This window comes from Sciurus vulgaris, assembly GCF_902686455.1.
Source record: "Sciurus vulgaris genome assembly, chromosome: 9".
Taxonomy (NCBI): Eukaryota; Metazoa; Chordata; class Mammalia; order Rodentia; family Sciuridae; genus Sciurus; species Sciurus vulgaris.
The window spans coordinates 112,056,952-112,069,147 of NC_136469.1; the positions used below are offsets into that span (position 1 = coordinate 112,056,952).

Consider the following 12,196-nt stretch of genomic DNA (forward strand, 5'->3'; position numbering starts at 1 on the left):
AGTACTGTGCAAAATAATTTCATCCTCTCAACTCCTCAGAGAAAATTATAATTTTATTCTTCAAAGGACAAAACCAGAGATAAGAAAAATAAGATGCAATGCATAGCAGAAACTCAGTCTCTGGTGAGGACAAGTGGGTTGAACAGAGTCCAGCCTGCGATAGTGAAAGTTTTGGTTCGCTCAATTAAACCAGCTTGAGTCTTTTTGGGTAAGAGATGTGAACTAAATGAGTGTCACCTTCCGGATGATGTTTCTTATCTGAAGTTGCAAATATAATGTTATTTTGAGTTTTCATGTCTACTATTCTTAAATTGCCTTACCTAATTTTGTTCGGTCATTTAATAGTCCTCCAGTGCTTTAAATTACTCTGAATTTAAAAGGTTATGCTAATAAAAAAGTTTCATTTAAAAATAAAATGCTGACTTTTTAATTTTTTTAAAATTATTATTTTTTTAATTTAGCTTTTAATTTTTACAGACTGCATTTTGATTCATTGTACACAACTGGGGTACATAATTTCATTTCTATGGTTGTACACAATGTAGATTCATACCATTCATGTAATCATATACGTACATAGGTAATGATGTCTGTCTCATTCCACCATTTTTAAACTAAAAAATAGATCCTTTTATGTATATCATCGATGATGGAAAGTCAAGCTCTGAGAACACCAGTTTTGTTTTTTTGTTTGTTTGTTTGTTTGTTTGTTTTTACCCAAAATGTAGTAAGTCTACTGAAATCCTAAACAAATTGGGTGGGAGGGTGCTGGAGGCCGCTGCCCTGTAGGGCCCACAGTGGTGGCTGGCCTCGCCCTAAGATGGCACCAAGAAGCCCATCTTTGAGAAGAACCGCAAAGAAAAACAACTTTAAGGAGGTGCTTTCTATTGGCTGCCTGATCTCCTCCGCATCAGTACATGTCCTCATTACCCACCATTAGGTCTTCACAAGCCAAACGCCTGACCCGTTAAGGTGATTGGCTGTTACATCCCATAAAGCTGCGTACTTTGCTCGGCGGAGGCAGGCAGGCAGCAGCTGCGTGATGAGAGAAGTAGAAGAGAGGCAGCGGCGGCATGATGAGAGAAGGAGGAGAGAGAGAGCCCCGCGACAAGAGAAGAAGAAGAAGCAGCGGTGGTGGAGGAGGAGGAAGAACCAGGCACTGGGCTCAGAAGCTCTCCCATAAAAATAAAGACCTTAAAACTTCATCTGAGAGCCGAGTCTTCATTGTACTCGCTGGACGAGACAGGAGGGGGGAGGAGTATTTTAAAGACTGATTTATTTTTCCATACTATTGGACACTAATAATCTGAAGTTAAGAAAAAGTAATTTCTTCCTCATAAATTCAATTGAAGTTCATTGTTTGGGATTGAATTGTGTCTTCCTAATTCCTACGTTGAAGTCCTGACTCCAAGCACCTCAGAATGTGACCTTATTTGGAAATAGGGTTGTTGCAGGTATAATTGGTGAAGATGAAGTCATACAAGAGAAGGGGCCAATATGAAAGGGGTTAAGTCTGCACACAGACATGCTTTCAGGGAGAAGAGCATGGAAAGATAGAGGCAGAGGCTAGGATGATGTGCCAAGGAACATCAAGGCTGCCAGAAGCCAGCAGGAGCTAGAAGGGTGGAACCCTGAAGATTCTCCCTCACAACCACCAGAAGGAATGAGCCCTGCCAACTCCTTGATTTTGGACTTCTAGCCACTAGGGCTGTGAAATAGTTAATTTCTATTGTTTAAGTCCCCCAGTTTGTGTTACTTTGTAATGGCAGCTCCAGCAAATGAATATACCAAAGTAGAAAGCAGTGATCATTATCATAACCTACTTATTTTTAAAAATGGGTTCATTTATAACAGAATTACGCCAAAGAGGGAAAAAAGCCATTCTTACCACCAGTTGCTGGAGAACAGAATTTGGCTTCTTGATGTTGATCTCAATGCTATTGTTATCCTGTTTCACCTCCACTGGGGACCCATGTACTCTGGCCACACCTTCAAACATCTGGGATTTGGTTAGGGTGGGAGCAGGCACCCCTGTGGGGTCCTGTTTCTCCTTTTCCTCCTCATCTCCGTGGACCGTCTCTCCATTCATGCTGATTTTCCCATCTACCTATAAAAGCCATAAACAATAACAGCAACAAAATGCTATTCCCCAACCATAGATGATAACAAAATAATACATTCAAATTGCCTTAAAGAATATCATTGATTAATCACAATCCAAAATAGAATAAAGTCTCAAATGTTTTCATTGGTTCTAGAAGTTAGGGCTTTTATAAATGCCATTTCTCCCCCCACCTCCACTACAGTACTGGGGATTGAAACCAGGAGTACTTTACCACAGAGCTATACTCCCGATCCTTTTTATTTTTTATTTTGAGATAGGATCTTGCTAAGTTGCTGAGGCTGGCTTTGAACATGTGATCCTCCTGCCTCAGCCTCCCAAGTTGCTGGGATAGCAAGTGTGTACCACAGCACCTGGTTAAATGCCATCCTTAAGGGCTTTAAAAAACGTTGTCTGCCTTCTTAGGTCACTTTACTATTAGATTACATTTATGTGCCCCTGAATTATGGTGTGTTTTTATTTTAAAGTGTAGAAAACCAAGGAATCTTACCACAAACACATTCCACCTATTTGGGTTCTAGTAATTTTTCATTAAGTTCTCCAGGCTATTCATAATTTAGACTTTTTTTTCTGGTTAGGATATAAATTAGGTGAAACTTTGCTCAGATAAGGAATATTCTACAGGTTTTTGTGGTGGTAGAGGGGGGGATGGGTACTTTTTCTAAAGCTATTGTTGGAGGGCAAGGGATCTGAAACTACATCATATTGCAATACATCCCTTCTCCAGTTGATTTTACAATCCCAATTTTTGCAAGAAAAAAAAAAAACATGAATGTTAAAGTCTTTCTGTTTTGCACTCACATCTTAGGAAGACATTGAGAGCAAGACACAAAGAGCAGAGAGGGTGGTTAGCCTGGCTTATCAAAATACATCTAGAAATCTCTATTTTGAGGTTTGAGGCAGACTGAACAGTGATTATGAGTAAGCTCTGATGTCAGATGACTTATGAGGGAATCCTGACTCTACCTCTCAGCAGCCATGGACTCTCTAGCAAGTCTCTTATCCTCTGTGCTCCATGGAAAATTGAACATAGCAGTATTTCCTTTGTAGTGTTGTTATGGAGATTATTTTCTTAGGGGGGGAGGTTAATATGGGAACAGTTTAGAACAGTACCTGACACATTTTAAGAACTTAAATATTAGCCATTATTGTTACTAGGTCTTCTAAAATCTTAAAAAGAAGATAAACGGGAGTCCAGATATTAGTTGTAGTTTATTTACCTTACGCCACTGGCTTTCATACTCTATTATCTGTTACTCATAAAAAAAAAAAAAAAAAAAGAAAGAAATTTAAATCACAACCCGGCACATACGCATAAACATGGAAACAGAAGTTTTCCCCCAAAATACTTACTTATATTGTGTGTGATCACTATGCTAATTTTTGTAATGTATTTTATTTCACTTCATTTTAAAAATGCTGATTCCAGGCCACTAACTTGACATAAAACCTAGCAACAGGGAGCAACTCCAAATTTGAAAAACATTGGCTTAAACCATTTCACTTGATCTTCCTTTGCTATTTAAAAAAAAAAAATGGAATGCAGATTTTAATTTTATTATTTTATTTTATTATATTTATTTATTTTTTAAGACAGGAGTTTCACTATGTTGACCAGACTGGCCCTGAACTCTTGGCTCAAGTGATCCTCTTGGCTCAAGTAATACTCCTGCCTCAGCCTCCTGAGTAGCTGGGACCACAGTGTACACCAGCAGGCTGGGTTCTTTATTTTGGGGACACAACTGATCTGCAGTCTGTCTCCTCCTCCCTGAGAAGATCACTCCCCCAACACACACTTCCCTTGGCTTCCCTCCTGACATTTCCTAGTAAGAACTGTCTGTGTACACATTACCTTTGGCCACAGTTGCCATCCACCCCCTTAGTGATGGAACTGTAGGTTATCAATAGGGGTGATAGTCATCAAAGCCAATGATGAGTCCAGGGGACAGTTACTAGTGAGGGGTCAAGAGTGAACATCAGGTCTAAGACCTCTACTCAGGTTCACAATGCACCCCTCCCAGAGGCTGTCCTGAGGACTCTGTACTGTCTAGCCCAGTGGTGAAGGACAGGGTCTACTCAGAGTCCTAGTAGTGCCATAAAGTCATCTATCATCACTCTCCTGTTTAAATGAACACATTTAAATGAACATATTTAAAGGAAGGGAAATGAACATCTAAATGACATGTGACACCACAGATACCCAGTTAAATGAATGTATTCCCTACCTCCATTGCGGCTGCCTTAGGATAAAAGATTCCTTCATGGAATGTTATAGAACATTGCCATGGGCCCCGGTGAAGGAAAGCACTCGAATACTCAGGTGGACCACTGTGCACGTGTGCCAGCAAGCGTAATGTGTGTCATGAGTCTGCCTGAGTCATAGCTCATCTTATCAGAAAAACATATTTATTCACTAAACACTTGCTGAGTGCCCACCGTGGCCTGGGCACCAATGCCAGGCTCTCAGGATAAAGCTATGAATAAGACACAGCCCCTGCCTTGAAAGGAATGAACATCTCAATTTGATCCAGACGAGACATCTGGGGCATTTTCCTTTTGTTCTAGCAAAGCCTAAGGCACAAAATTTTAAGATTCAGAGTTACTTAAGCAAAATAAGAAATATCTCCTGGACGTTCAATGAGGAAGACACAGGGCATTACGTGGCTCAGTGAGTTGAGTTCCACCAACCTCTCTATGGTCATAATGGTCAATCTCCTAGCGATGAATTCTACCTTTATCTTCTATTACAAACTCACTGGTGTAAAAGGACAAGGGGAACTGATTTTTCTTTGAAGTGAAAAGAATTTAAAACAAAAGATGAGTGCTTCCTCATAATATGAGGGAAAATATTAGAGTCTGAAGAGGTGAAAAGATGTCTGGTTGTCATAGGTTCTTTTGTTCTGTTAGACTATTTTATACATTCATTGTAAAACAATCTAGTTTCTTTCCACTCAAGGAAAAAACTGTCTCATTTGAGGACCAAGTAGATCTCACGTTCCCATGTGTTCCTTGTATTTTTTTTTCCAATTGTAGCATCTTTTTGGACTTGATTTCAATTTCTTCCTAAAGGGGATGTAGCTGTATATATTTCCATTTAAACCAAAAAACAATTAAAATTTTGAGGAGTCTGCTATACCTCTAGGTAGCTGGAGATACTAGGTTGTTAATAAATTAGAATTTGTTTCCACTACTCTACAGAGACCATACCATTAAATCAAGAAAATAGACCTTGCTCATGGAGGGGACTCAATGTCAATCTCATTGAATTTCACTGATACTAACCTTGGTAAATAAGAAGAACATCTGTCCCTTAAGTATATGCCAACCAAATCCCCTGAGACCCACACATGAAAAATTATAAATATTAACACACTTGGCTTTTGTTTGATAAAAACAATTGCACTTTCTTGAGTTAGGATGCTTATCTCCATTGACTACCTAGTGTTTTGTTTTGGTTCTACTCTTAAGTAACTCATCCTACCTTAAAGGTCTTCAGAACCTCCTGAGAGTTTTTGGGCTGGGAGTAAGGCTTGGGTGTCAGCATAGGCACTGCTTTGGGGGTGACAGTTTTGCTTGGAGACCCACTGCCAGCTGACATGCTGGTGTCCAGAACACTGGCACGAGCAACGGTGGTTTCAACAGTGGCAGTGAATTTGGGTGGAGGCAGTGACTGTTGCCGTAGGTATTTCATAGGGTTTGGGTCATTCGGGAAGGATGAGAAGTTTGGCTCTGTTGAATGGCTTCTTTCCAGAATTTTTGGCATCTCCAAGCGTTCGAGAACAGCCTCACTGATGGTGAACCGCTCGATGTACTGCTGAAGGATTCCCTCTGCCTCCTCCTGGGACCGCGCGTTCTTATATGCCTCATGCAACTCTCTCTCTCTCCGCTCTCTGGAGAATGGGCAGGGCCGGGTGGAACAAGAAAGGCAACAGTCAGGACACTTGCAAAGAAGACCTTGGGGGGAACCAAAGTAGAGTAGAACCAAGAGTATAAACTCATGGCGTTAGAACTTTCATAATCAACGAACATGTTTTAGCAAAAGCACATCTAGATAATAATGTACATTTAAAAATATCAACAGAAAGAACCCACTTTTCTTGAACAATTTCTCTGTAGGTTTTGATGCTTTTCCTTCGTTCACTTGTCCCATCTTCTCCTGCCAGTAACTTCTCCATTTTTTTCCTTTCTTCTTCTTTCTTGATTAAGTCCTGAGAGGCACTTCTTCTACGACTCTTCCAACGAGCCAGGTCCTGCGGGGAGAGAGACATTGCTCTTCTTTAGCTTGCACAGAATTTCATTTCTACAATTCAGAGTTTATTTAGTGATCACTGAGGCCAGACCCTGCTAGGCGAGGCCAGCCCCACATCCTCCAGTGTAAGTCTGCTAGGAACCAGGATGCTTCAAAGACAGGAAATATTCAGACGTTATCTATACGATCCAAAGCAGGACAGCACATTTATTTAAACATGTCAGTGTGAAATATGCAATCGTATTTCATGTCACTTGCCACAAAGAATGCCTTACCAGATAACTGAGAAACTTCATCTCTTCCTATTTACAATCTCTGCCTTATGAATAGATTTCTGACAATTAAATGGTAGAGACCAATTTACACAATTTCTTAATGGAAGGAAGTAAAGGCAGAAAAAAAATTGGTTTTGGAGTCTTACAGCTCTGGTGACTCTATATGTATTAATTCATTGGATCCTTAGAACAACCTCACCACAAATTCTACAGATACATGGCATAATGAAGAGTGAGGAGTCTGGGGTCAGACAGATGGGATTGGGGCTATGGGAGATAATCCAGCTCTAGCTCTTCTGAATCTTGGGCATGTAACTGTTTCCTTATCTCTAAAATGGGGGTAAGGGCACCTCTGTTTACAAGTCTATAGGGTTAAATGTGATAATACATGTAAGGCAACCAGGCACACAGTAAAGGCTCAATATATTCGCAGACTCAGTTGATACTACATTTCATCAACTTTAGGGAAGTTAATCACTTTGACTAATGGCAGTCATTTGCCACAGCTATCTCAGAGTGCTGCGTGGGAATTAAACAAAATGATCCACTCTCCCTCCTCTCATCCCTAACTTCAAACCATTTGCTGGCTTTGGCTCTTTGCTCTCAGCACGTAATCAATCTTAAAACGGTCTCAGCCTCTCCCACCTCCCTTCCCTGATTAGAATCCTGGCTCCTCCATTCACTAGCTGTGCGACTTTGGGCCAAGTGAGTTAGCAGAGTTGGGCTTCTCTGTGGAAGGGGGAATGATAATGGTTGCTAGTGCATCGAGTTCCTAAAAGGACTCAATGGTTATCACACGTGAAGCCCTTAGAACCCTGCCCGCTGCTGGTACACTTCCAAAGTTGGCAGTTACTGCTGTTGCCATCCTCCTCCTCCTCCAACATAGAATCTCAAAAGACAGCGCATCCTCAATCCTGCATCCCATTCCAGTTGCCCACTTGCCGCTCTCTCCTTTCTGACCAAGCTTTTGGCCAGGGCACCTGTGACTACGTGTCCGTTGTCATTCACTGGACACTCTTCACTTAGCTATTTACCCTTCCTTTAATCCTCACGCTTACCGAGTCGCCCTTCGCAATCCTCTTGGGGCTCCCTTTCCCAGCAGGGCTTCCACGTCCAAGGCTACCCACCCCGCTGGATTTTCTGCAGCGAGTAGCCTCCCCGCTGCCTGCCCGCACGCACGGCCTTGGCCGAAACTCACATCTTGCCATTTGTCGTCCTCTTCCCTCAGCTGGTTATTTATCAGCTGCAGCTGCTCCTGGCGGGCCCTGCTGTGCGGCAGCACCGCGGCCTCCTCCTCACACCGCATGTCAAACATACTCGTGCTCCTGAGTGCCGAGACAGCAAAAACAAAACCCAGCGCGGTCAGCGCCCGTCCCTGCTCCGCCGCGCTGCCGCTCGCCGCCGCGTGGGGGCGCTACCGCCCCGACGCCGCTTCTTTCCCACCAGCTGCCGGGGACATGCTTGCCACCGCGCCCCCTGCGCAAAAGCCAAAATGGGACCGTCTTTGTCTTCAATGATGGCACTGAATCAGGTCATTTGACATGTAAGGGCCAACGAAGAGCTCGAAAAAGGCACTTGAAGCTCTGGGCTCCTCTCATTTGCAAATATATTTTAAAATAAAACGAGAATATAAGGTGGGGAGAATTTGTGGGAAGCAGTGCAGTGTGCCACGGAGTGGAGCTGTATTGCAGTAAACGCTGCTTTTTGTAAAGAGCTGGCTTAAATGCTTCCTATGTGGATGAAAGCAATTTCTTCAAAGGCAGTTTCTTCATTAAAAAAATAAAATCAGGTGCCTCAAGTTTAAGACACCCACTTTTTCCTATTTTATTTTAGATGCATTCCACAATCACGAAGTGATGTGTGTATTTGATGTGTTTATTTCTTTTTATTTTCTGTAAAATGGTAATTGATACTGCTGTTGAAGGCATCTTAGAATCAAGAAAGGAAGGTATTTTATGATCAGATTAAGGAATATATAAATCATTATATACTTCGTATCCTAATATACTCAGAATCATTTTATTTTTGTTAGGATACCTCTGATTTTACTTTTATTTTATTTAATTTTTTTGTAGTACTAGGGATTAGACCCAGGGGTTCTTTACCACTGAGCTACATCCCCAACCGTTTTTTATTTTTTGAGACAGGATCTTGCTAAATTGCTCAGGCTAGCCTCAAACCTGTGATCCTCCTGCTTCCACCTTCTGAGTAGCTGGGATTATAGACATACACCACCATGCTTGGCTGAATTTATGCTTTTAAAAGAAAAAGGCTAGGGAAAGTAATTTTTAAAAATCCCTTAGTTTATGCATACAATTAATATGTTCTATAGGAACTTATTAAATGCTGGGCAAGACCAGAGGGCCTTTTCTCTGAAGATCATGTAAACCTCTGTTACAGCAAAAGCTGAAGCAGCAAGAAGAACACAGAAATAGCAACCAATGCAAAAATCCTCCTTTTTTTTTTTTTTTCCTTTCAAAGAAATCATTAGCTCTGGGAAAGTCTAAAAATCAAGAAATGGAGGGTCCTTAAAAGTTCACCGTTAACCACTAGGTACAGATGACGGTTAGTCCATTTTTGAAGCCAGCTGAACATCCGGAAAAAGAAAAGCCATGCACTTAGACACCAGCTAATTCCAGACATCAGCAGTGATGTCCCAAATCATTACCCTGCAGCCAATCAAGCTTCGGGATGCAATGAGATCCTCAACAGGCAGCTGGCTAAAGGGAGAAGGCAATTCCAAAGCAACAGCACCCCCCACCCCCATTTCAGTCCACTCAAAATGAAGCTGCAAGAATAGTCAGTACTCCCCCCTTTCTCCATGTGGGGACAATTTAGGTCTGACTCAAGTGAACTAAATCTGAAGACGGTCCTTGTAATCTGTCTTTCCCCAGAGTATTCTAGTAATCCAATTGCACAGAAGGACTTTTATTCGAGGCTTCCATGAGAGTGGAGATGACAAGGCATGGGATGAAGCTGCTACCACTGACTGTGGATAGTGTTGATTCTGGTGGCTGAGTCTTCCAGAAAAATAAAATCTAGTCCTCCAAAGGGAAGTATGGCTGTGATTTTTATTTTCCTATTTCAGACTATTTATTAATACTGTTTAATACAGATTTAGAAACAGACAGGGTCAGGTGTAAAGTCTAACACGTTTCCTTTTAAACTTCATTATCAAAATTCCCTTAAGCAGGCCTTCTAGAAAGAGACTGAAATTCACTGAAATTCCTTTCACAATTAAAAGGAAAAAACAACAACAACAACAACAACAAAAAAAAACCTTACCTTTACAATATCCAATCCAGTCAGTTATCTCTTAAGGTAATTTATGATCTTTGCTAAAATCTTACAAGACATAAACATCCCTCTGTCAGGTTCCTCTTATAATCCATGGAGTAACTAACAGATAGAGGGAGAGAGAGGAGGCCCCTTCTTTCAACTTTGTCACCTCTAATTTCTTTTCTTTCTTTCTTTTTGTCACCTCTAATTTCTAAAGGGAAGGATTTTGGTTTTGGCCACAATGGGTGGCCAGAGAGCCAGGTCTTCTTCTAGTACCCTGGGAAGAAAATGGCAGCCTTCTCCACGATCTGGGATTTGGCTCTCTCACTCAAAAAGAATTGAGAAAATGGGAGTGGGCCTTTAAAAATTGCCTTTCTCTGGCCTGAGCGTCCTTCTCTGGTCACACATTGAACCTCCAACTACCTTAGCCCAAATGTGCCCAAAGCTGGCTACTTAAATAAAAAGAGAAACCTTGGTTTACTCTCTCCTATACCAGGAAGTCTTTAAAAAAAAAAAAAAAATCAACAAGCTAGCAAAAACTAAATAAATAACAAAACTATGTGTAATATCTTCATGCCATTTCAATTTAAAAAAAAAAAGGAACTAAGAAAGTTGAGATTTGGCAATATTAGATAGAAAATGGACTGAGTCACTATTTAGAAAATATCCCCTAGTTCAGAGATTGGACTTAGCCTCCCAAATGAAAAAGTGCCTGTCTGGGGAAGGATTGGGGGTGGGGGTGGTAGGGGACCCTGGGGAGCCCAGTTTCCAGAATATTAATGTGACTTGGACTAAACCTATGCTTCCTGACCACCAAAACCTATGCCCTTGGGCTGTTGGGACAAAGGTCTCCCTGCAGAGCTCAGGATCTTTTCTTGGGGGTGAGTTGGCATTCTTGAAGGATGAGATCAAATTTCCACAAGGAAACCTGTAAATTGTTTCCGGGTGGAGTCTAAGGTAAGAGAAGTGGCCCTGGACTCTCCCAAGGTACAGACTTCCTTGGGAGGGTGAGTGTTGGGAGAGAAGAACGTGCAAGTGAGGAGACGGGCAAGAAGGTGAAATTAAATCTACAGAAACATTCTTGGCTGCACAGGAGGCAGAAATTTCTCCCTTTGCCTGTGTGGTAGATCTGCCCCTGACCCATATTCTCCTACAAGGGCACATCTTTTTTTGATTGGGCTGTATTTTAAGAATGTGTCAATTGTTAATAAATATAGTCTGTGCTGATAATTGCTTTTAAAGATTTTGGAAGAGGGAGGGAATAAACCAAAAATAACACATATTTCTATTTAAAAAGTTAACTCCTGAAGTCAGTTTTTCTTTCCCTATACAGCTTCTTATAAGTTGTATCTACTCCAAGCAGGAAATTTGGCACTTTGGCTATTCCTAGATAAGACCTCTGGGGAAGAATTTCCTTTAACTCTTCTTGGTCCATGGGGTTGGTTTTACAAACTTAGAGGCCCCATCCACACCCCTAAAAACTATTAACTTTTTTCTATGGGTGAGGTTTCATGTTCAGGTACAGAGAGAATCCAAAAGCTCTTGAATGAAGTTTCCTTTCTTTTACCTTATAGGGCTTCCCAGAGATCTATTTTAAGCAAATTGCATGAGAGCTTTGCATCAATGAAGAAAAAAAATCTATTCTATCAAAATGTTTTTGCTCACCAAATGTCAAAGTAGTATTTTGCCTATCAATCTTGTATAATCCGCCTTTCAAAGAATGTTAAATATTGCCACTGTAGGTTTTAAAAGTAATAACCAGGGCTCAGTTTTACAGACTGCTTAACTCCATGCAGTCAGTAAAGCTCAGGCTGAATCTGGTTTTGAGATATGTCAAAACCAAATTTCTGAATGTCAGGTAACTACACAGGGCATAGATGGGCCACTGGAAACTTGGCAATGGAGTCTGAGGATTTAGGGCTAAGCAAGCATCTGAACACAAACATGGAAAAAGCACACTGAAAACTCTCTCTCCCTCTCTCTGTCTCTGTCTCTTTTTTAATTTCATTGTCATCAGTGGAAATGATATTTGTGCATTCTACATCCTTATTCAAATGCCTTACTCTTTGATTTGAAACTAAGGCTCAGACAAGGGAGGACAGATAGAAAGAAGGCTGGTGTTCACTCTTCCAATGGCCCGACCTGTCACTATGCCACACAATGCCTCTTGTGGGGAGGAGGGAGGTTAGGGTCAGCAGACTACTGATGATAGAATTAAATGTCAATCATGTTTCTTAAGAAATGAATTACTCAAATATGAAAAGGCTGGTA

At 41.2% G+C, this 12,196-nt stretch overlaps 1 protein-coding gene across 1 annotated transcript in view; it reads right to left on the bottom strand.

Annotated features, from left to right (window-relative positions):
* The window catches only part of LIMCH1 (LIM and calponin homology domains 1), an 83,422-nt gene that overhangs the window by 37,137 nt on the left and 34,089 nt on the right, over positions 1 to 12,196 (bottom strand). The window contains 4 exon segments of the mRNA XM_079152889.1: positions 1,889 to 2,107; positions 5,604 to 6,012; positions 6,215 to 6,372; positions 7,845 to 7,971. Of these exon segments, the coding sequence (XP_079009015.1) occupies positions 1,889 to 2,107; positions 5,604 to 6,012; positions 6,215 to 6,372; positions 7,845 to 7,971 (913 nt within the window).